The sequence below is a fragment of the Odontomachus brunneus genome, unplaced genomic scaffold (genome assembly GCF_010583005.1).
Source record: "Odontomachus brunneus isolate Ranch 3 - 2012 unplaced genomic scaffold, Obru_v1 Obru_scaffold_146, whole genome shotgun sequence".
NCBI lineage: Eukaryota > Metazoa > Arthropoda > Insecta > Hymenoptera > Formicidae > Odontomachus > Odontomachus brunneus.
In genome coordinates this window covers 573,362-596,150 of record NW_022639596.1, presented here as the reverse complement: position 1 = coordinate 596,150, position 22,789 = coordinate 573,362, and the positions used below count along the sequence as shown (strand labels likewise).

The 22,789-nt window shown below is 38.8% G+C and overlaps 1 protein-coding gene across 1 annotated transcript in view; it reads left to right on the top strand.

The window, feature by feature from the left end:
* The window catches only part of LOC116850478 (SURP and G-patch domain-containing protein 1-like), a 35,606-nt gene extending 13,466 nt beyond the window's left edge, over positions 1 to 22,140 (top strand). Inside the window, exons 2-4 of the mRNA XM_032828807.1 lie at positions 20,550 to 20,634; positions 21,759 to 21,888; positions 21,982 to 22,140. Coding sequence (XP_032684698.1) covers positions 20,550 to 20,634; positions 21,759 to 21,888; positions 21,982 to 22,008 — 242 coding nt within the window. The 3' untranslated portion in view covers positions 22,009 to 22,140. The remainder of the gene's footprint in view (positions 1 to 20,549; positions 20,635 to 21,758; positions 21,889 to 21,981) is intronic.
* Positions 22,141 to 22,789: the final 649 nt, after the last annotated feature.

Genomic DNA, 22,789 nt, shown 5'->3' with positions numbered 1-22,789 from the left:
AATTGTACTAACGAGACAATGGCCGGTTTCGATTCAGCCGAATGCAAATAACAATGTTTCGTTTGAATTCGAAATTCGCTTTCGTTCGCACTATATCCGATATAGCGATCAGCGACGGCGAGCGTGTAAATTTCGATCAGTCGTCAAGAATTACACAGCGTTCGCTTTTTTCCCTCCCCTCCCCCGCCCCCGCCACCGCCTATCGATCGGCCGCGCGCATTCGGATTAGCGATCCGCGGAATAAAACAACGAAAATCCCGGTTCGCGTGCGCAAAGCAAAAGCTGGTCCCGCGTGGAAAACATTTCATCGGGCCGCCGTCGACCGACCGACCGACCGAACATTCTGCCGACGATTCTGCGTTTGGCGTAATGTTATTTTCGTGCTTCCGTCGTATGACCGCGCTTCCTCAAATATAGATCCGCGTCACGTGAGTGGGCGTGATGAGATCTCGCTCGTAAACACGGCCGCGTGTCGTTGCCGGCAATCTCGCCTCGGGAAAAGGACAAAGGGTCGGATCGGCGACCGGGAGCCGTTGACCGTGTCTGACGAACAGCAGAGAACATTGGTTTCAAGAGTAAAAGGGAAGGAGAGGGAGAGAGTAGAGATGAGAGAGAGAGAGAGAGAGAGAGAGAGAGAGAGAGAGATGAGGGGTAGAATAGAGGATTTTGAAAGGAGATAGAAAGAAGGAGAGGGGAAGAGAAGAAAGGAAAGGGAAAAGTAACTAATTGGAGACTGGAGTAAAGGAAGTGGAAAGAAGAATGGAGATGAGAGAAAGGAAGGAGAGGAGGAAAAATATATGGATGAAGGTGTTGAAAGAAAGAGATGGAGGAAAGAATAAGAAGAATGTGGAGTGAGGTGGCAGTAGGTGAAGGTGACAAATATAAGAAAAGAAACGAAAGAAAGGAGGATGTTAGTAAGGATGAAAAGTTTGGAAGAGAAAAGGGTAGTGATGAGGATAAGAAGAAAAATAGGATGGAAAGAGGTAAGAATAGAAGATGATTTGACGTGAAGAGAAGGGAAGATGGGGAGAAAGGAAGATGAGGTGGCAGATAGAGGAGATAGCGAGAAAGGAGAAGCAACGGGAGAAGGGTATGTGTAGACTATAGGAAAATACAGATAGAAGGAAAGTGATGGTGGTGAGATGAGGAAGAGGTCAGATTAAGAGATAAGGAGGGTGAAGTGTAGGAAGTGCAGTGGAAGAGGAAAGAGGGAGGAGGGAGGGGAGGAAGATAATAAGAGAAGAGCAGGAGAGGGAGATGGGAAAATGGAAAAGGCGTAAAAAATGGCATTTTGGAAGCGGGGGCGAAAAATGAAGATAGAAAGTTCTGGGAAAAAATTAGGGAATGGGAGATAGCGGTTCTAATGGAAATATGGGTAGATGAGAAAGTTTGACAGGGGATGAGAGGGGGAAAATGCCAAAGGAATATGAGTGTATAGTGAGATGGGCAAAGAGAAAAAATAAAAAGGGAAGGGCAAGTGGAGAGATGATGATGGGAACAAAAAAGGAGATTGAGAGGAGAAGGAAGAGGAGGAGGGAATAATAAAATGCGTGGTAAAAGTTGGTAGAGAAAGATGGAGGGTAGTGAGAATGTATGTGAATAAGGACTTGGATAGGAAGTTAGTGTGGTTGAAGAAATGGATGGGGGAAAGGGAAAGAGGAATAAGAACAACTATAGGGGGGATTTTAATGCGAAAATGGGGGATCAGGATGGAAAGGGTTGGAGTTAAGGGGAGAGAAGGAAATGAGTAGAAGATCTAAAGACAAAAAAGTGAATGAAGAAGGGAAGAAGTTGATAAGAGTTATAGAAGAGAGAGGATGGGTAATTTTAACTAAATGTGTACAAGAGGCCGAGAGAAGGGAGTATACGTGGGAGGAAGGGATGAGATAGTGATAGATTACATATTGGGAGATAGGGAGATGGTGGAAAAGGTGGCGAGATTGGAAGTGGGAGAGGAAGTGGATTCTGATCATCACCCGGTCATGTCGTTGGAGAGAAGGAAGATGAGAGGGAAAGGGCAGAAAGGGAGGGAAAAAAGGAATGTAGAGGAAGATGGGATGAAGAGGGTAGGGAGAGATTTAAGGAAAGAATAGGGAATATAAGTGGGGAGTGGAAAGGAATGGAGGAAGAGTTAGAAGAAATGAAAGGAAGGATAAAGAGAGTGCTGGAGGAAAGTGAAGAGGGATGGAAGAGATAAAGTGGAAAAGGAGAGGATAGTGGGATGAGGAATGCAGTGAAGAGAAAGAGAGTAAGGACTGAATTAAGGAAATGGAGAAAAGGGGAGGGGAGCAGGAAGGAATATAGAAAGAGAAAGAGGAAGTATAAGGAATTATGTGAGAAGAAGAAAAATGAAGAGAGAGAGAGATCATAGAAAGGGAGGCGGGCGAGGCGAGAACAGAAGGGAGGGTATAGGAATTGGTGAATAAGGAAAGGAAAAGAAGAGGAAAGCTAAATGAGGACATAAAAATGGAAGAGTGGAGAGAATATTTTATGAGGTTGATAGCGGGAGTAGAGGAGAGGGTGATGAAGGGGAGTGGGGAGAGGAAAAAGGAGGGAGAGGAGAGGTTGGGTTGGAAAGAGGAAGTAAGAAAAGTAATGAGATCTGAGAGGAGGGAAGGCAATGGGGAGGGATGAAATTTCGAATAAGGTGGAAAGATGAAGGAGAGAAAATGGAGAAATAGGCATGGAAGGTATGTAGGAGGATATGGGGAAGGGAAGAATGGCAAGGAGGAATGGCAAGAGGGTATAGTGGTCTCAATATTAAAGATGGGAAAGTGGGATAAGATAGCGGATTATAGGGGAGTAACGTTGATGCCATCGCTATATAAGATTTATGCAGCGGTGTTGACGGAAAGATTAAGAGAGGAAGTGGAAGGGAAGGGACTGCTGTCGGGAAGTCAAGCGAAATTTAGGAGAGGGGTAGGAACGATGAATCATATTTTTGCACTGAACTATATGATAAATAGACAGGTAATGAGAAGGGGGAAGGGGGGTAGTAACGGTGTTTATAGATTTCAGGGCAGCGTTTGATTCGGTACAAGGGAAAATTGATAGGTATGATGAGGGAAAGGGGTATAAGGGAGGGGTTAGTAGTTAGAGTAGAAGAGATATTAAGTGAAACGAAAAGCAAAGTGAGAGTGGGAGAGAGTGTGAGCGAGGAGTTTTGGACGGCGAGGGGACTAAGGCAGAGGTGTTCTCTGAGTCCGATATTATTTAATATCCTGATGTCGGAATTGAAAGAGGAGATGGCAAGGGGAAGATGGGGAGGAATAAAGTTGGGAGAAAGGAAAGTTATACCTTAGCATATGCGGATGATGTGGTATTGTTAGCGGAGGAGAGAGAGAGTGTGAAATCAATTTTAGCAAGGGCGGAAAGGAAAGAATTGGAGGTAAACGTCGAGAAGACTAAAATAATGAGGTTCAGGAAGGGTGGGGGGAGGAGAAAAAAATTGAGTTTAGATAGAAAGATAAAAGTTTGGAGGAGGTAAAGGAGTACAAATATTTTGATATACAGTACAAGGAAATGGAATTCAGGAAGCGCACATAAGGGAAAGAAGGAAGAAGGTGGCGTTGGTAACGAGGGAGGTGTGGGGAATAGGAAAGAGAGTATGGGGGAAGGACTGAAAAAAATGATTGTGGTTATTTGATACATTTGTTTGGACGGTAATGGGGTATGGAGTAGAAGTTTGGGGATGAAAGGAGAGAAAGGAATTGGAAAGATTGCAGGATAGGTTTTTGAGATGAACTATGGGTTTGGACTGGAGAACGCCAAGATGTATGGTAAGGGAGGAATTAGAGAGAGAGAAGTTAGAAAGACGGGGAAAAGTGCGTGGAAATTTGAGGAGAGATTAGAAGAAGAAAGATGGGGAGAGATAGCAAAGAAATGCTGGAAATAGATGAAAGGTAGATGAAATAGGAGTAAAGTAGTAGGAAGGTGGGAAAAGGAGAGAGAGGATTGTATGAGAGGGTGGAAGGTGGATGAGGGGGAGAGAATAAGATATGAGGAGATATTACAAAGCGAGAGGGAAAAACAGAAGGAAGAGAGGTGAGAAAGGATAAGTATATCTGGAGTAAATAGGTGGTATAGGTGGATGAAGCGGGAAGGGATACCGAAGTATTTGGAAAAAGGATAGTCAGAGGAGAAATGGAGGAGAGTAATTAGATTTAGATTGGAGAATGAGTTGAAAGAGGGAAGGTACTGGGAAGTGGAGGTGTAGAATATGTAGAGGAGAGGAAGAGACGTGGGAGCATGTTTTGGAAAGATGTTTGAGAGGAGGTAATGGAGAGGTGGGGAGTTGGCAGAAGATGGTGGAGAAAATTTTGAGTGAGGAGGGAGAGGGGGAGGAGTGGATAAAGGATATGGAGAGAATGAGGGACAAGAGAAGAAAGAGGGGGAAGGGGAGGAGGAAGGGTGATTGAATGAATGGGATGAGGGAAAGGGAGGGTTAAGGGGAGAGAGGGAGAGAAGGAAGGGGAAAGATAGCGGAAGAGTGAGGGGGAGGGAGGGAGAGACAGAAAGAGAGAGAGAGGGAGGGGGGAAATAGCGAGAGCGAGAGACAGAAGGAAAAGGGTGAGCGGTTAAGGAGAAGACGTTTTTGAACTTGCAAATTAGTAGATAAGTTAGTTACGTAAAATTATAATCTGGATAATGTTTGATCCATGAGACGCTGGAAAGTTGCGGGAGCGTTTTTGAGACCAAATGGCATTCTGTCCAATTGATAATGACCGTGGGGAATAGAAAATGCGGTTTTGTGAGCGCTGTCCGGATTCATGGGAATTTGGTGGAATCCGCTTGCCAAATTAAGAACCGAAAAATATTTAGCACCACCAAGCTGGTCGAGTATGTCGCAAATGTTTGGTCGTCAATCATTTTTTCATTTAAGTGCCGATAATCGATAACCATTCGCCAGCGCTTGTTTCCGTTGGAGTCAGGTTTTTTCGGCTCGATCAAAATAAGAGAATTGGGAGGAGAATTAGACGTATTAATAATATCGTTTTTCAAGAGATTGCCAATTTGTTTGGAAATTTCTTCCTTATGGATAGGAGGGACTCAGTATTGTTTTGTGTGAACCGGGATCTCATCGGAGGTGAAAATTTTATGAGAAGTTAGAGAAGTTTGTCCCAGCGGTTTGCCAGGTAGATGGAATTGATCACTGTGATTACTAATTAATACTTTTATGTTATTGCGCTCCTCCAAATTTAAATGATCCAGTCAGAGGAGTTTGATGAATTGGTTTGATGAATTGGATGACGTAGAATTTGCAATTTCGGAAGCTTTCGAGCATAAACTTTGAGGTATAGGAGAGTTTAGGAATTTGAGATCGAGATTATCATTTGTAGAAATAGTAAGAACTTTCTGTGGATTAATATTAAGTATGGGTTTGGAATTAGAATGCACAGAGGAGAAATTAGAAGATTCAGTGGATGATGACCTTAAAGTTATAAGACTCTCCTTGAGATTATTATGAGGCTAATCATTGCGCGCTGCACGAGATAGAATTTCGGTGCGAGGGACATGCAGAGTAGAAAACTGAGTGTCAGCGTGATTTGAAATCGAGTCATTGTTTAGGGAAATAATAGATTTCGCCTTCGGCGAATTATAATCAGGAACCTGTAGTGTTGTGACAACGTTTAAAGATGCAGTGGACGATGAGCTCGATTCTTGGAAATCGCTACTTAAAGCAAAAGTAGAATTGAATGACTCTGCGACTTCAATCATCGCTTGCGAGTTCAAGAGACGGTTTAACCGTTTGCAATTTAGGAGGATTAGTAATTTCAAGGGATTTGGTAGAAATTTTTGCTTTAGAAGATACAGTGGATGATTCGATAGTTTCAAAGGAAGCAGATACGTCGCGCGATGCGGATTCTGGTTTCGTTGTGTGCATGTGCGATTCTTGGTGGTAACATGATATTTGCGCGATTTCGCGAAGACGCACCGTAGGTATTATTAATTCAATGTTTTCCTCGGTGGTATTGATTGCGCGCAAATAACCTTTGCCGTTGATGCAGGTGACTACCGAGTCATCGATTTATACACCGTCGATGGTGTAAAGACGCGGTACGTAATCGATTTTGATTTCAGGCTTTGAAACACGAATAACACATCCGGCGTTCGTTCGTGCGGAGACAATGATGCTCTCACGAGTTTAAAAGGGAAACGCTGGTTTTGCTATGACATAGCGTTTGCTCTGTAATCGATTTGAGCATTATGCTCGGAGGAAAATGATCAACCGAATATTTCCTGTTGTATAATAAGGGAATCGTCGGGAACGATACGGTAGATTTCGGGAACATGAAGGAGATAAATTTTAGCGGTCCCGAATGTGTTGACAACGTTTTCCGTGATTCCGGTTAATTGAATGATATGACACGAGTTCACGAAAATGTTATATTTGAGAGAGACGATTTTTAAAATGTTAGGTTGCGCGCCAGTGTCTAACATAATTGCCCGATAAGAGAAGAGGAGAGCAGCTCTATGGTTGGGATGTTTCCGGTTGTGGAGCGAAGGACGTGAATGGTCGAGGGCTGCTCTCGAGAGGATACAGTGAATGAACTATCGGCAGGCCTCGGCTCTCTTTTTAGGCCGAGGTTTCTTGGACGTTTCCCGGGTGGGAAAATTGCTCTTTTTGACCGTTGGAAAACTGCCTCTTCCAACATTCGGAGATGAGGTGGCCCATTCTTTTACAGTACGCGCAGATTTTGATTGGAAAGGCGTTTGTCGTACGAGGAGGAAAAGCGGCGGCGGCGCGCGCTAGATAGAGACCGGTGTCTCTATCTTATACGCGTGTTACTTGGTCTTTACGGCGCAGCGGCAGAGGTGTGGGGAGCACGGATAACTGACTTCGCACCACGATGACGGGCACGATCGCGTTCCAGACGTTTTGCAGCAAAAATAGCTTTATCATAAGCGTCTTCTAAATTTTGATAATCATCGTTGCGGAGTTCAGTGCGAAGTTTTGGCGGAAGGCCGTCATAAAAAGAGTCTAATGTAAATGCATCTATACACGAAATCTGGCTATGAGTGAGAGCGCGTAAATCTCTTGGTCGGCTTCAATGACGGCGCTACGCAAATCTTTAACGCGGTCGATATAATCCATGATATGCTCGTTGTCCTTCATGAAATTTACGCTAAGTTATCCGCGATAATAATTTGGATTTCAAGCATGACCGAAAATAGCGATTGTCAGTGCCATGCGTGTAAATATCCGAAGGATATCTAGTGCAACTTCTTAAGTGCCACCGAAGCTCAAACTACTACCAATCTTACAGCCACGCCAATTGGTCAGGGCCCTCTTCCGGTTCTCTAAAGGTGCTGGATAAAACAACTTACTATAATTTGCCAGTCTCCGTCAATGTAAGTCGTTGTCTCATTTTATCGCAATCCGAAACGAATGATCTAACGTGCGCCGTCAACTGATAACACACGTGAACAAGACAAGTCGCTATCTCGTGGATATCCAGGTTGTGTACCGCGAACTCCAATAAATTCTATCTTCAGTTATTTCTAACTATCCGAGTTATTAGTTTGCTCATCTTCCCCGTGACGGGCTCTAGCTCTTACGGAAACGTAGCTCGACCACGAAAACAACTCAGCACGGCGGAGCCGCTCCCGTCGTGCGTGTCGCGGAATTTCGCGGGGATGTGACATAAATTTTCTGGTGACAGCGCGGTGAGATCGAGCATCGCACATGAGGACTTTCATCGGAATAGTTTAAAAAACGGCGATTTTCGAGCAGAACGCGTTTGAGGCGATTTATAAATTCATCTACAGTTTCGTGCGTCTTATCTTCTACGGCAAGATCGTCCGGTTAACTTATTACGAAGTACTCGGACGAAATATGCTTCATTGGTAAAGGGAAGGAGCTCTTTTATTTGTTTACAAGCGCGCGCGAATTGTAACATAGGAATATTGTGTCCGTCGAATTTCGGGACCAGTTTGAGTGTCTCGCGTATGGTGGAGTCAGAAAGAAAAAAATGAGGGTGCGAAAGCGGCGGCAGAAGCGTATGATACAGAGGGCGGTGACTGTGAAGGATATGTTCCCGCGGGAAGAGTGAACGTAAGGTCCTGCCGGAGGCTTTGGGAAAGAGGAGTAGATGTAGGAAGAGAGCCTTCTGGCAAATTACGAGTCGTCAAATTTAAAATAAACTCGTCTATGGTAGAGATCCGTTTTGCCCACTGGGCTTCTCCAGCATTTTGCGGAGAATGTTTAAATCCGCGAACGGCAAAGATGCGTATGCAGATGCGGGAGGAGCGGTTGGAGTAGATTCGAGTAAGCGAGGTAAGTTGGAGGCATGATGGTAGGATCGTATGACGGACTCGAATCTTCGGAAGTATGAGAATCGTCGGAGTGAGGAACTTACGATGATTTAGGGTGCTCCATGTTTCTAATGGGTAATTGAGAAATAGCAGTAGCACGCAAGGTAAGGCAATTCTGGGTAAGGCGATCGAGGCGGCTAAGAAAATCGGTCTCAATTTTAGCGAGGTGAAAGTCATCGATTTTCGAGGTATTCGAAAATCGCGGTTTTTTAAACTATTCCGATGAAAGTCCCGATGTGCGATGCTCGATCTCACCGCGCTGTCACCAGAAAATTTATGTCACGTCCCCGCGAAATTCCGCGACACGCACGACGGAAGCGGCTCCGCAGTGCTGAGTTGTTTTCGTGGTCGAGCTACGTTTCCGTAAGAGCTAGAGCCCGTCACGGGGAAGATGAGCAAACTAATAACTCGGATAGTTAGAAATAACTGAAGATAGAATTTATTGGAATTCGCGGTACACAACCTGGATATCCACGAGATAGCGACTTGTCTTGTTCATGTGTGTTATCAGTTGACGGCGCACGTTAGATCATTTGTTTCGGATTGCGATAAAATGAGGCAACTACTTACATTGACGGAGACTGGCGAATTATAGTAAGTTGTTTTATCCAGCACATTTAGAGAACCGGGAGAGGGCCCTGAGCAACCTCTTAATTGGCGTGGCTGTAAGATTGGTAGTAGTTTGAGCTTCGGTGGCACTTAAGAAGTTGCACTAGATATCTTTCGGATATTTACACGCACAGCACTGACAAACGCTATTTTCAGGATTTCACTCGCAACCGAGTATGAGTAGGACCATTAGTAATTAAGTTAGAAATTTTTCGACGACTTGGCGCGAGAAAAGAAAATTTATGCAGTGAGATAGGATACGACCGGCCGTCTTTAATGATACCCGAGAAAGGAAAACTTGGAAAGATTTTTGATGAATGACCGTCTCTGATAGGTTCCACACTAAGACTTAGGAAGATTTCGATAAACGACCGTCTCTCGCGAATTCTGGATGATGACTTAGAAATTTTTGAATGAGTAATTGCGATCGTCTCCGAAGGGTTCCGCGCAAAGACTGCTTGTCGCGGATTAGGAATTCGCGCTCACCGGTTGTTCTCCGTGCTTTTCACAAGGTGCTGGTCAGCATTTTTTCGGTAGGAACGCTGACTAGCCTAGACGCGGTTAGCGTTCTGTCGTTTTCGGTGTCTGGTGAGAGACGGATTATACACATCCGTTCTTACGGGACTAAGACGCAAAGCTGGGCAGCGAATGGTATTACAAAGTGCGCAATACATCAAGAAGTTGGAAAGTCGCTGGGCTCCGCATTCGCATGGTGATAAGACACAGACATTAAATTTGACTCTGGAAAACGTATTTGTCGGATATTTAAAGTGGGTGTATATCAGTTGGACACGGGGCAATTGGACACAGTTCAATCACAAGTCGCTGTTCCAAGGGACCCTACAAATGTCTCTAATCACACGGTGCTGTGATTGGCTGTGTCCAAATGCACCGTGTCCAAGTGCACCGCTCCCATTTAAAGTTATCTATTTTCTATTTTGTGCATAACCAATAGTTAATAATGTAATCACGTTTGACGGAATAAGACGACGGAATAGAGGAGGGTAGGGGGGGCGAGGAAAAAAGAGAACACTAGAGGAAAAGGAAGTAAAAGAGAAAAGAGCAAATTGAAAAGGGAAAGGAAAGGGCAGGGGAGGGGGTGTAACGCGAAAAAAGATGTGCCGAAATCCTCGGAATGTACAATATTTTTCACTATAACATTAAAGTGGCCGCTGCAACTCGATATATGAGCATTGCGAGCCACGCTGCGCGGCAGATAGTGACTTTGAAATTGAAAATAAATAAGAAAAAATTACCTATATGTACATATTAATACGTATATAGTGTGTCTCGCATAAGGCGTCCAAGAAGAAAAATATAGGTAGAACAGATAAAAGTAAACAAATATTATATAGGTCATTTCTCAAACAATCACGTAAAATTTCGAGTTATTAAATAAAATAGATGGACAAATTAGAACGCGCGATGCTGCAGGCGGGACATACAGCTCACCGCGGTCGGCGGAAGAAAATGGACGAGCGCACACGTATATAGACGCACACACGGAGCTACCCATTTTCGTATACCAAACGGCCCACTTCTCTGACCTATAAGATAGGCTCGCGAGCAATCGTCCATTTTTTTCGCCGGCCGCGGCGAGCCGTATGTCGCCGTGCTCTGATATGCCCAACTATTTTAATTAAGGCTCTTGGCCCCTCACCGCAGCCATATTGGTTTTATGACGTCAGAAGCGAAAAAAGACATCAAGAATTCTTGCCTGCCATATCTAAATAAAAAGATATTCTTGATAAACATCACTTGAAATCACTTCAACATACTTGTAAAAAGTTCCGAGTTCTCACTTTTTCTTTGGGTAATCCATACAAAGTCATAAAATAAGCAGTGAAATGAGGCCTGTCTACGCGAGAAAACTTGTGGTCTAACAGCTGATCAAACAAGTATAACTTATGCTTCCACATATTGTATTTCATGAAAAGCCGAGAACTCGGAATATTTTACAGGTTCGCACAATATGTGTAATGTCACAAAAGTCCACTAGAGCAAATAATATAACCACATTTCGCAAGAAAAAATTTGGCTGTCAACAGCAGTATTATGTTGCAGTACATGTCATTTTCTCATTCCATTGAGTTCATTGTTTTGCCGTACGAAGGCGCTGCACGTCATATGTCGGTAATAGGTTTCTTTCTGTACTATATGTCGCGTGTGGCGTGAGTTAAACAAAGACGGACAATCTTTCCTTGCCTTACCACAGACAAACTGACAGGCACGAGTTAGCGACAAACGACACATTGACAATTCTTGCATGCCATTTATAAATAAAAAGAAATTTATAACAAACAGCACTTGAAATCGCTTTAATACACTTCTAAAAAGTTCCGAGTTCTCATATTTTCCTTGGACAGACTATGCAGAGCCAGAAAATAAGCCATGAAATGAGGTCTGTTCAGGCTAGAAAGTGCGTGAGTAAGACAAAGACGGATAATCTTTCCTTGTCTCATCACAAGCAAGCTGAAAAGCGCGAGTAAGCGGCGAACGCCACACTGACAATTCTTGCGTGCCATTTATAAGTAAAAAGATATTTATTGCAAGCAGCACTTGAAATCGCTTAAGTGCACTCGATAAAAGTTCCGAATTCTCACTTTTTGCGTGAGCAAACTACGCAAAGCCGTAAAATGAGCCGTGAAATGAGGCCTATTCACACGAGTAAGCGCGTGAGTCACACAAAAACAGATAATCTCTCCTTGTCTCACCACAGGTAATCTGACAAGCGTGAGTAAGCGGCGAACGCCACACTGACAATTCTTGCATGCCATTTATAAATAAAAAGATATTTACATATAACAAATAGCACTTGAAATCGTTTAAGTGCACTTGTAAAAACTTCCGAGATTTCACTTTTCCCCAGAACAGACTATACAAAACTGTGAAATAAGCCGTGAAATGAAGTCTACTCTCGCAAAAAAAGCGCCTGTGGTGAGACAAGAAGAGATTATCTGTCTTTGTATAACTCACGCGTTTTCTTGCGTGAATAGGTCTCATTGCACGGCTCATTTTACTATGCTTTGCATAGTTTGACCACGGAAAACTGAGAACTCGGAACTTTTCACAAGTACACTTAAGCGATTTCAAGTGCTGTTTGTTATAAATATTTTTTTATTTATAAATGGCATGCAAGAATTGTCAGTGTGACGTTTGTCGCTGACTCGCCTCTGTCAGCTTCCCTTTAATGAGACAAGGAGAGATTATCCTTCTTTGTTGAACTCACGCACTTTCTTGCGTGATCTTATATAGACCTTATTTCACGGCTCATTTTACGGTTTTGCATTGTTTGCCTACGGAAAAAGTGAGAACTCGGAACTTTTTACGAGTGTACTTCAGCGATTTCAAGTGCTGTTTGTTATAAATATCTTTTTATTTGTAAATGGTACGCAAGAATTGTCAGTGTGGCGTTCGTCGCTAACTTAATATAACAACGCCGTGTTGTTGGATGCTTTACCTGATCGTTCGAACAGACATTTTTATTTTCAATGACTTTTGACGATTTTGATGAGTGACACCTATATTTATAATATGTTCTTATATTATGCAAATAATATTTCAATATCATACATAGTCATTTTACTTGCGTGCGTACGTGTGACTGTACCGAATGTAACATCTTTGGACGAAGAAAAAAACTTTTTGCGGAAAAGATGTTGACATTTTATTGCCTGCATAAATTTTTATCGGACTTGTTGCAAATTACACGCGTGATAGACATTATATTAAAGAACTGTCATCAGATTTTTTATTATTGTTCTGAAGTTTTATATTTTTATTCGGAAAACCAATCGACTCTGAAAATCCGGATAAGGCCGACGGTCGCGCTTTTTACTTCTGTACAGTGATAGAAACTTTGATAAGCGAGCAGCATGCATCAGTACGGGAGAGAACACGCACCATTTACGCGATCGTGTCCATGAACTTCACGGACACGGTCGCGTGAGTGTGTATGTATCTCCTCCCGTACTAATGCTACTCGTGGACCAAAGTTTTTATCACTGCTGTGCGCTCACCGCTGCAATTGTCAGCTCGCCGGTAGTGAGATAAGGACAAATAGAGATTCGCTGTCCGTCTTTGTCTAACTCATACCAGTCGTAGCACAGAACAGAACCCGATCGCAATCGGTACACTGGACAAGGTTCTGATTCTCACCACTGCTAATTATGGCTCCGCGGTCGATTCGGAGTTCTCGGCTCTGGGGCCAGGAGCCTTAATATCTCGAAATTTTACGTGGTTGTTTGAAAAATGACCTATACAGGGTGTCCCATTTTAAATTACGCACTTGAATATCTCGTCAGGGGAGTCACCAATCCGAAAATAACCCTCACAAAAGTTGTTAGGTTTGGAGGGGGACATCGGATGGTGATTTTCAATTTCACCTTGACCTTGACCTTCAAGGTCATTTGAAGGTCAAATCGAATTTTTAAATAGAAACCCCTATTTTTTACCCCGCATTCGGAAAGAGCGCAAAATTTTACGTTTAGATGGGTATTTGAGGGTCTTCTTTGGAATTACATTCAGAGGTTATTTCAAGGGCAAAATATTTGAAATTACGCACCTGAATACATATCTTGTCGGGGAGCCACCAATTTAAATAACCCTTACAAAAGTTGTTGGGTTCGGAGCGGGACATCGGATGGTGACCTTCAATTTCACCTTGACCTTCAAGGTCATTTGAAGGTCAAATCGAATTTTTTAAATAGAAACTTTAAAGTTATGTTAAGAGTCGAAATGACCTTTAAAGATCATTTCAAGGTCGAACCGCTTACAAGTCTAGCATGATCTGAAAACCAAAATTGATCGTGGTTTGTTTTTTAAAATATTTGAATTAGTAGTCATTCGTATAAAATAAAAATTCTTATTCACACTAGAGCCTGCGTTCGGTCATCGACATATTGGAAGTACAAATAAGTCTCCGCCGTTTGACAAAAGATGGCCCCACCAGTAAGTTATGGTTGAAATTGTCAGATGTAAAACGTCATATCGTAAGGTTGGACATTTGGCAACACCATAACCTTGAAATATTAGCGATTTTGTATCAGCATCACATAATTTTTTTCGTGCGAAAATGTCGAGTTTTGAGCCGAGTAAGCGTCATTTGCGTCAACTTTTGATTTACTTCTTTAATTTGAAGAAATCTGCAGCTGAGGCGCATCGATAGAAGCATATGGTGAGGCTGCTTTAAGTGAGAGAAGTTGTTGTGAGTGGTTTCAAAACGGTGGTTTAAGAACGGTGAGTTTGACGTCGAAGACAAAGAACGTAGCGGAAGACCGAAAGTGTACGAAGACGCGGAATTGGAAGCATTATTAGAGGAAGATTCGTGCCAAACGCAAGAAGAACTTGCACTTACATTAGGAGTGACTCAACAAGCAATTTCACATCGTTTAAAATCGTTGGGAATGATTCAAAAGCAAGGAAATTGGGTTCCATATGAACTGAAGCCGAGAAACGTTGAACGCCGATTTTGCACATGTGAAATACTGCTTGCCAGGCATAAACGAAAGGGTTTTTTTGCATCGTATAGTTACTGGTGATGAAAAATGGATCCACTACGATAACCCAAAAAAGAGGAAATCATGGGGACCACGTGGCCATGCTTCAACATCGATAGCCAAGCCGAATATTCATGGAAAAAAACTCATGTTGTGTATTTGGTGGGATCAGCTTGGTGTTGTGTATTATGAGTTGCTCAAACCGAACGAAACCATTACAGGGGAACACAATTGATGAGATTGAGCCGAGCACTCAAGGAAAAACGCGCCCACTACTACTCCAGACACGACAAAATTATTCTCCTGCATGATAATGCTCGTTCACATGTTGCGACGCCGGTCAAAACCTACTTGGAAACACTCAATTGGGAAGTTTTACCCCACCCGTCGTACTCACCAGACATTGCTCCCTCAGACTATCACTTGTTTCGATCGATGACGCACGGCCTGTCTGAGCAACACTTCACATCATATGAAGATACCAAAAATTGGGTCGATTTGTGGATAGCCTCAAAAGATGAAACGTTCTTCCGACGCGGTATCCATATGCTGCCAGAAAGATGGGAAAAAGTAGTGGCTAGCGATGGACAATACTTTGAATAAAACATAAGGTACCGTTCTTTGAATAAAACATAAGGTATCGTTCTTTCACAATAAATGCCCAATTTTTTATAAAAAACGGCGGAGACTTATTTGTACTCCCAATAATACATACATCGATGTCCAGGGCTCACTTTGATTATGTTTCAACAAAAATTTGAATTTACATAGACGTTTAAGTTTTGTAAAAATGGGTTCATCACTGTGAGTTTGATACACAAGTTCTCATATCTTGAATTTTTTTTATAAACGTTATTAGCACAAAAGAAATTAATGTAATTGTGAAGAACGTGCCGGAGTCTGTTCTCATTATAAAACTGTGGTTCTTTGTGCTGTGCGGTTGAGTTAAAATTGTTTTCTTTGTCGATGTTTGGTACTATCAGCGTGTATTTCATGATAAATTGTTGTAATGGGATACATATCTCAAATTGTAAAACTTCAAGTGCTACTATGTTAATACGGGCTGCGCTTTTTTTCTTATTGAATAAAACGTTCATTTTTTTCTACTAAATATGCCAGTTTACACACGAAATGAAATTGTTGACATTCTCATGATCCTTGGCGAGTATCGTGGTAATTACCGACCAGCAGCACGATTGTATCGTGAGCGCTTCCAGGGCAGAGATCATCACCCAAATGACAGACCCTCCGAACCCAACAACTTTTGTTGGGTTATTGGATTGGTGGCTCCCCGACAAGATATGTATTCAGGTGTGTAATTTCAAATATTTTGTCCTTGAAATAACCTCTGAAGGTCATTCAAAAGAAGAGTCTCAAGTACCCATCTAAACGTAAAATTTTGCGCTCTTTTCGAATCCGGGGTAAAAAATAGGAGTTTTTATTTAAAAATTCGATTTGATCTTCAAATAACCTTGAAGGTCAAGGTCAAGGTGAAATTGAAAATCACCATCCAATGTCCCCCTCCGAACCCAACAACTTTTTGTGAGGGTTATTTTCGGATTGGTGGCTCTCCTGACGAGATATTCAGGTGCGTAATTTAAAATGGGACCCTGTATATGAGGCATTCTTTGTCAAACGGGCCATCTTTTACCTAAAATCATATAGATTGATGTTATTTCATAGCTAAAATTGTAAATAAAGATGTCTATTTTGATTTGCTATCTGGCCTTTTTGAAAAATCGACATGGTGCGCCTAATATGGCGGATGGCGGTAATGAAACACAATTTTGAAAATCTGTAAGGTTTGGTAATACATTCTAAAGTCATTTATTTTTTCAGAGAATAAGTTTATCAATGGTTCTTGGGTTGGTGATTACGAATTTGAAGTTAGATATTTAAGATTCAAAATGGCATATCAAAATATTGGAAATTTTAAATTTCCTTAAAATTAGTGTATAGGGTTTTTAGAGTCGCTGATTACGAATCCGATATAAAAATTTTAAAACAAAAGATGACGGATCCAATATGGCGGACCGAAATTTTAAAACATTTTTTATTTTCATGAGAATTGATATATACGAGTTTTTAGGATCATTGAGAGTTTGCTGTGAGATTTAAAAAATTCAAAATGGTAGATCCAATATGGATCAAATTTTGAGCTAATTTTGTAAATATTTCAAAACCGCCATATTGGATCCATTATTTTCAATTTTGAAAATCTGACAGTGGAGTTGCAATTACTGATCCAAAGAAACTTTTATATATTAATTTTCATAAAAATATAAAATTTTTCAATTCTTCAATCCGCCATATTGTATTTGCCATTTTAAATTTTGTAAATCTAACAGCGGATTAATAATTAAGTATAGTTAATTTGTAATTAATTATCAAATTATGATTAATCAAATTATAGGTATTTCTTCAAGAAAAATTCGTGTAAAAATAAAAAATTATTCGTATGTATGTGAAGGTTGATATTTCGAGGATTTTTGTATCGTTGATTACGCAACCGCTGTCAGTTTTTTAAAACTCAAAATGACGGATACAATACGGCGGAGTGAAGAATTAAAAAATTTCTATTCTCATGGAAAATGATATGTAAAGGTTTCTTTGGATCGGTGATTGCGAATCCACTGATCAGCTTTTAAAAATTTTAAATGATGGATCCAATATGGCTGTTTTGAAATATTTACAAAATTTTCGACCGCTACATTAGATCTACAGGGTGAGTCATTTTAGTCTATGGATCCGAATATCTTCCAAATTACGGTATCTACAAAAAAATGGTTTAGATAAAAGTTGACCAGGACAGAGGGGGTCATTCAATTGTACCATTGGTTTTGACCTTGAGGTCAATTTTGAAGGTTACTTCAAGGTCACGATGGTTTTTTCTAATGGGACACCCTATTTTTGACTGCGGATTTCGAAAGAGCGGAAAATTTTACATCAAACTTGTCTTATGGAAAAATTGTTTTTACGAAATTGGAAAGGTCAAAAATGAAGGTGAAATGTCTGAAAAACGATCTGGTGTACTTTTTCTGAAATGACGTGGTTTTCTGGGTAACACAAATGTGCATAATGCTTAAACAAAGTCAATGAATTGTAAAAGTGTAAATCACTTTAACTAGCTTGACCTTGAGGTCAATTTTCAAGGTTGTTTGAGGCTCATAACGCATTTTTTGATCAGTAAACCCTATTTTTGACCGCAGAACCTGTTTCTTGACAATGGGCTCTTAAACAATGGCACTTTTTACATGAGCATAGGGATTTTTTAGTTTTTCGACCTGACCTTTTGAAGGTCATATCAAGGTCATATCAAGGATAAATGGAAATCCATTTCTACTACGGGAGAAGCGGACGTAAGGTATCCGATACCTAATGCTAATAATCAACGATTGAAAAAAACTAAACAATTACGTTTGATTTAAGATTTATAATTATTGTTATAATAATAGAGTTTTATTCCTTTTCTTTCTTACTCACTTCTGCATAATTGAAAAATTTACTATTTAAAGTTGCTTAAATTTAAAAATTCCAAACATACATACAGGGTATGTAGGTAATTACATTCACAAGTTACCTTTCCAGAATGGCTGATTATAGTCCTAATGAGATTGTTGATATTATATTAGTTTTAGTCAAGCTAGTTAAAGTGATTTACACTTTTACAATTCATTGACTTTGTTTAAGCATTATGCACATTTGTGTTACCCAGAAAACCACGTCATTTCAGAAAAAGTACACCAGATCGTTTTTCAGACATTTCACCTTCATTTTTGACCTTTCCAAGGTCGCAAAAACAATTTTTTCATAAGACAAGTTTGATGTAAAATTTTCCGCTCTTTCGAAATCCGCAGTCAAAAATAGGGTGTCCCATTAGAAAAAACCATCGTGACCTTGAAGTAACCTTCAAAATTGACCTCAAGGTCAAAACCAATGGTACAATTGAATGACCCCCTCTGTCCTGGTCAACTTTTATCTAAACCATTTTTTTGTAGATACCATAATTTGGAAGATATTCGGATCCATACACTAAAATGACTCACCCTGTATATTGGATAGGATCGCGAGCAATTTTCTTCGCCGGCCGCGGCGAGCTGCTGTCCCGCCTGCCGCGTCGCACGCTCTGATTTTCCTAACTATTGTAATTAATATCTGGAAATTTTATGTGGTTGTTTGAAAAATGATCTCTACAATATTTGTTCATTTTTATCTGTTCTACTTATATTTTTCTTCTTGGACGTCTTATGCGGGATACCTTATATACAGAGTTGAATGCCCTAGGTAAAAATCTCGAAAAATATGGAAGATATAGAGAAATGTTTCAGACAAAAGTTATATGGTTCGATGGAGGACATAAGAAGGTACCACTGGTTTGACCTTGCGTAGCGCCGCCAAAGTTAGGTTGAGGTTAACTTTGTTTTTTTAAATAGAAATATATTTTTTATTACGGAATTTTATTTTACTAAAAAATAAACAACTTTTGTTAGAGAACATTTTTTATACGACCTCTATTTTCTAAGATATTTACAAAATATTTACAAAATTATTGGTTTAAATTATTTTTTACTCGAATTCTATCAACTTTACCAAAAAATAGCAAGAGATAAAAATTGTTTATTTTCTTCTCATAGAGCTCTGAGAATTTTTTCAGAATTTTTTAATCAACTTCTTAGTTTACTGCATTTCCTTGAAAAAGTTTATAAAAAATTCTGAAAAAATCATACAAAATTAACTTAACATTTTGAGGATCTGCAAGTGTTAAATACACAGGGACAATAATTTGTGTCCCCATTTCCGAAAGTGTTAAAGAATTGTGAAAAATAAACTATGACAGTAATACGTAAAATAAACAGTTATACGTTATGACACATAAACGAAGTATTAAAGAAAACATCAAAGCAGAAACATACAATATAACATACAAGCTAAATTATAGAAACGAACGAAAAACAAAAACATTAACTTTCTTTGCATAGATATAAAAAATCACGAGCAAAATATGCAAAATATTGAATAAACGTAACATGAAAATCATCAATTACAATACTGTAATAGAAACCTCCAACAAAAGTAAATTTCTTAATAATTCTATAGATAAGCCAATAAGGATACTAGGAATTTTTTTTACAAAATCCCTTTTTTGTAAAGTCTACAATAGTGAAGTTGAGAAGGTGATAAATACATCAAGAAGAGGATATTAAACTGCAGTCTAATTGAAACGCACAACACAATCAATATTAAGTAGAGACTGAATACAAAATATTATTTGACCAAACATCTGTGATGGCTAATACTGTAAAATTGTGTTCTAAAAAACAGAGAATTCTTGAAAATATATTAACATCTCAATAACTTTTACAGAAATGAAAGATAAAGAAACCTACTAATAATTTGGTTTTACTCATCTTTCCTATTAAAAATTTTACTAAATTAAATTTTTCCTTACTTTTCCTTTTTCGTTCTTTTACCTTTTTTCCCCATTTTGATTAGACTTACCATTAACGTAATATACCTCCTACATTTTTAGCCTATCTTTTCTCATAATTCTGTTACACAGATTTTATATTATTATTTATTAACCCTTTGGAGACGAGTGTCGGCATATAGCCGCCCAAGCCGTTTTACCGTTCCGGACGCGTGTCGGCATATAGCCGCCCAAATTAGTTCGTAGCTGCAAGGCTCGCGACGTCTGTCGTTCTGAGCGATAAGATACGCATAGGTATAGTAAAAGAGTCACGTTTTCATTCAAAGACATTAGGGGCCATTAGCGATGAAGTCTTATCTTCCTTATAGCCCGTCGAGCGGCTCCGTCCCCAAAGGGTTAATTATTGTACTACTAGGAAAATTTTCATGGAATATTTTACATATCTATCTGATTAATTATATTATAATTAATTTGATTGATTTTATTTTCTCAATATATCTTATTTTAACATATTTTATAAAAATTTTGTGTGTTTTCTTGCTTTTGATATTATTAATCAAGGTAATCGCGGCAAGGAAATGGAAGTTTTCAGTCTTGGAATTATATTACTAGTTTCTACTTTAAGACTTAAAATCGAAAATATCTCTTACCATTTTTTTAAGAAATCATAAAATCTTATAACATTTTTCTACTTATAGGTTTCCAAATGTTACAAAAGCTTGGATGGAGTGAAGGACAAGGTTTGGGTAGCGAAGGTAGCGGCCGTATTGAACCAGTTAACAAGTAAGTTGTTATATATCCAGAGTGTCTTATTCAATTTGTGCAATTTAGATGTCCGTATGCGCTTGTATATAGAATTTTTATTAAATTTAATAAAAAAATTCTCTTTTTGTAAACTAGTACTTATTGAAATATAAATAAAAAAAAGTTTGCGATGTGTTACGATGAGTTCTATAGGCAGTCTAAAAGAACATATCTTAGGCTTGTTGATTGTTTAACGATATTAATCGTACGTTAGTAACGATAGAAATCGGATAATAATAAAAGGCGAAATAACATTAAGAATAGCGAGTGGTGATTTTGGGTCGCATAGTATTTGTTGTTGCAAAGATGTTAGGAAATAAATCCAAAACGTATTTGTTCAGACTGTCTTACAGAACTAGTTTCACTACATTGTGTAATTAAACAATTTTTTTTTATTAATATCTCATTAATTACTGTAGTAGTTTACAAAATGATAGAGGATTTTTCTATTTAGTTTAATGAGCAGTGATGTGAGTGGTCTCTGATTTTCGCGCATGTGACCATTATGACATCAAGAAAGTAACTATAACGAAAAGAATAAGAACCATTACTGGATTCTGTTAAATTCTTCTGTCAAAAAACTTTTAGAAAATATAAAGAAAATCTGAAACATACATTTAAATAATTGTTTTGATTGTAATGAGGTATAAAGTAATATATTACACTTATTAATTTTTGTAATATATTAGAATAAAAAAGGGAGATAAATGTGAAGTAATTTTATAAATAAAAAATTTTATTTATTTACGAAAAGAAAAATATTTTATTAGGCGTTTAACTGATACCAACATTTGTTGCATGATAAATATAATATACTTACCTACTTATCCTATCTTAATCTAACCTCTTCTCCCATTTGCCAGCTGGATCCTTAGCATATAAAACTGGATCCCGCCAAGACTAACGATTATGGTACGTTACTGGAATTCCTATCATTTTGCTGCGTATGCACGAAAATTGGAGCTCATCTCACTAGACACTTAACTAATTTTACTTGCACATAAGCGCTCGGACACATATATTCGGACCATATACTATATTATTTTTAATATTAAGTCCTTTCCAAACATTTTCAAGCCCTTAATTAGTAAATATAATTTCAGAGCAACAAATAGACTGGATAGTGCAGGTTTAGGATCTGAAAGACCAGATGGTGTATCCAGGGACGATGATGAATTTGACGCGTATAGGAAAAGAATGATGCTCGCATATAGATTTAGGCCTAATCCATTAGTAAGTATCATAATTATTAGAAAAATAATTAGTAATAACGTTCAGACAGAGATATTCAAATGTTTATCTCGATTATTTCTTTTCTCTTTTTAGAATAACCCAAGAAGACCTTATTACTAAAACAGTTAATGATGCCAGAAAATTTTATTACCTTAAACATGTTCTTTCTATTATATGATCTAGTAGATTGTCTTTATTTTGTATATTTGAAAAATTGTACATTTCATTTTAAAATATATTTCTTATAAAGTTTCCGCTTTTTTCTGAACCATACTGTCAAAATATGGTTTTGACGAAATTTAATGTATTTGCGAATAAAATTAGTGATATATTAATTATATAAACAAATTTATATATAAGCATAATTTATGTCATTTTTTTCTTTTTTACAATAATAGAGTATCTCTTTTATTGGCTAAGAATTCTTCAATGAATACAAAAAAATCGTCTTTTTTACAACAATTGTATTGTTATTTTTATTTATATTTATACTATACTGTTATTATATTGTATTGTTATTGTAACAGTATTATCACGGTAAATATCAGATAAAGACGATCTCTTTAAAAGTCAATAGTCCTCATTCTGAATACTTTTTTATCGATAAAAGTGATAATAGAAATGTTCTTCACCAAATCTATGACTGTATTATGCTTGTAACAAAGTAGATAGTGGGAAAAGAAGCTAAGATATCTTCTAGAGAAAGTTAACTTAAAATACCAATCAAATTGCAAAGAGTCATTTCTCACAATTATAGTAACATAAATTTATCGAGGATGTGAAAGGAGATGGATGAAGTGTGAGAGTGACTAGATTAGAGTTAATTTGTATCGAAAGAATAAACGTCTCGGATCGTTAAAATTATTCAGTGGATAAAAAAGATTTGGTCGATTTGCGTTAT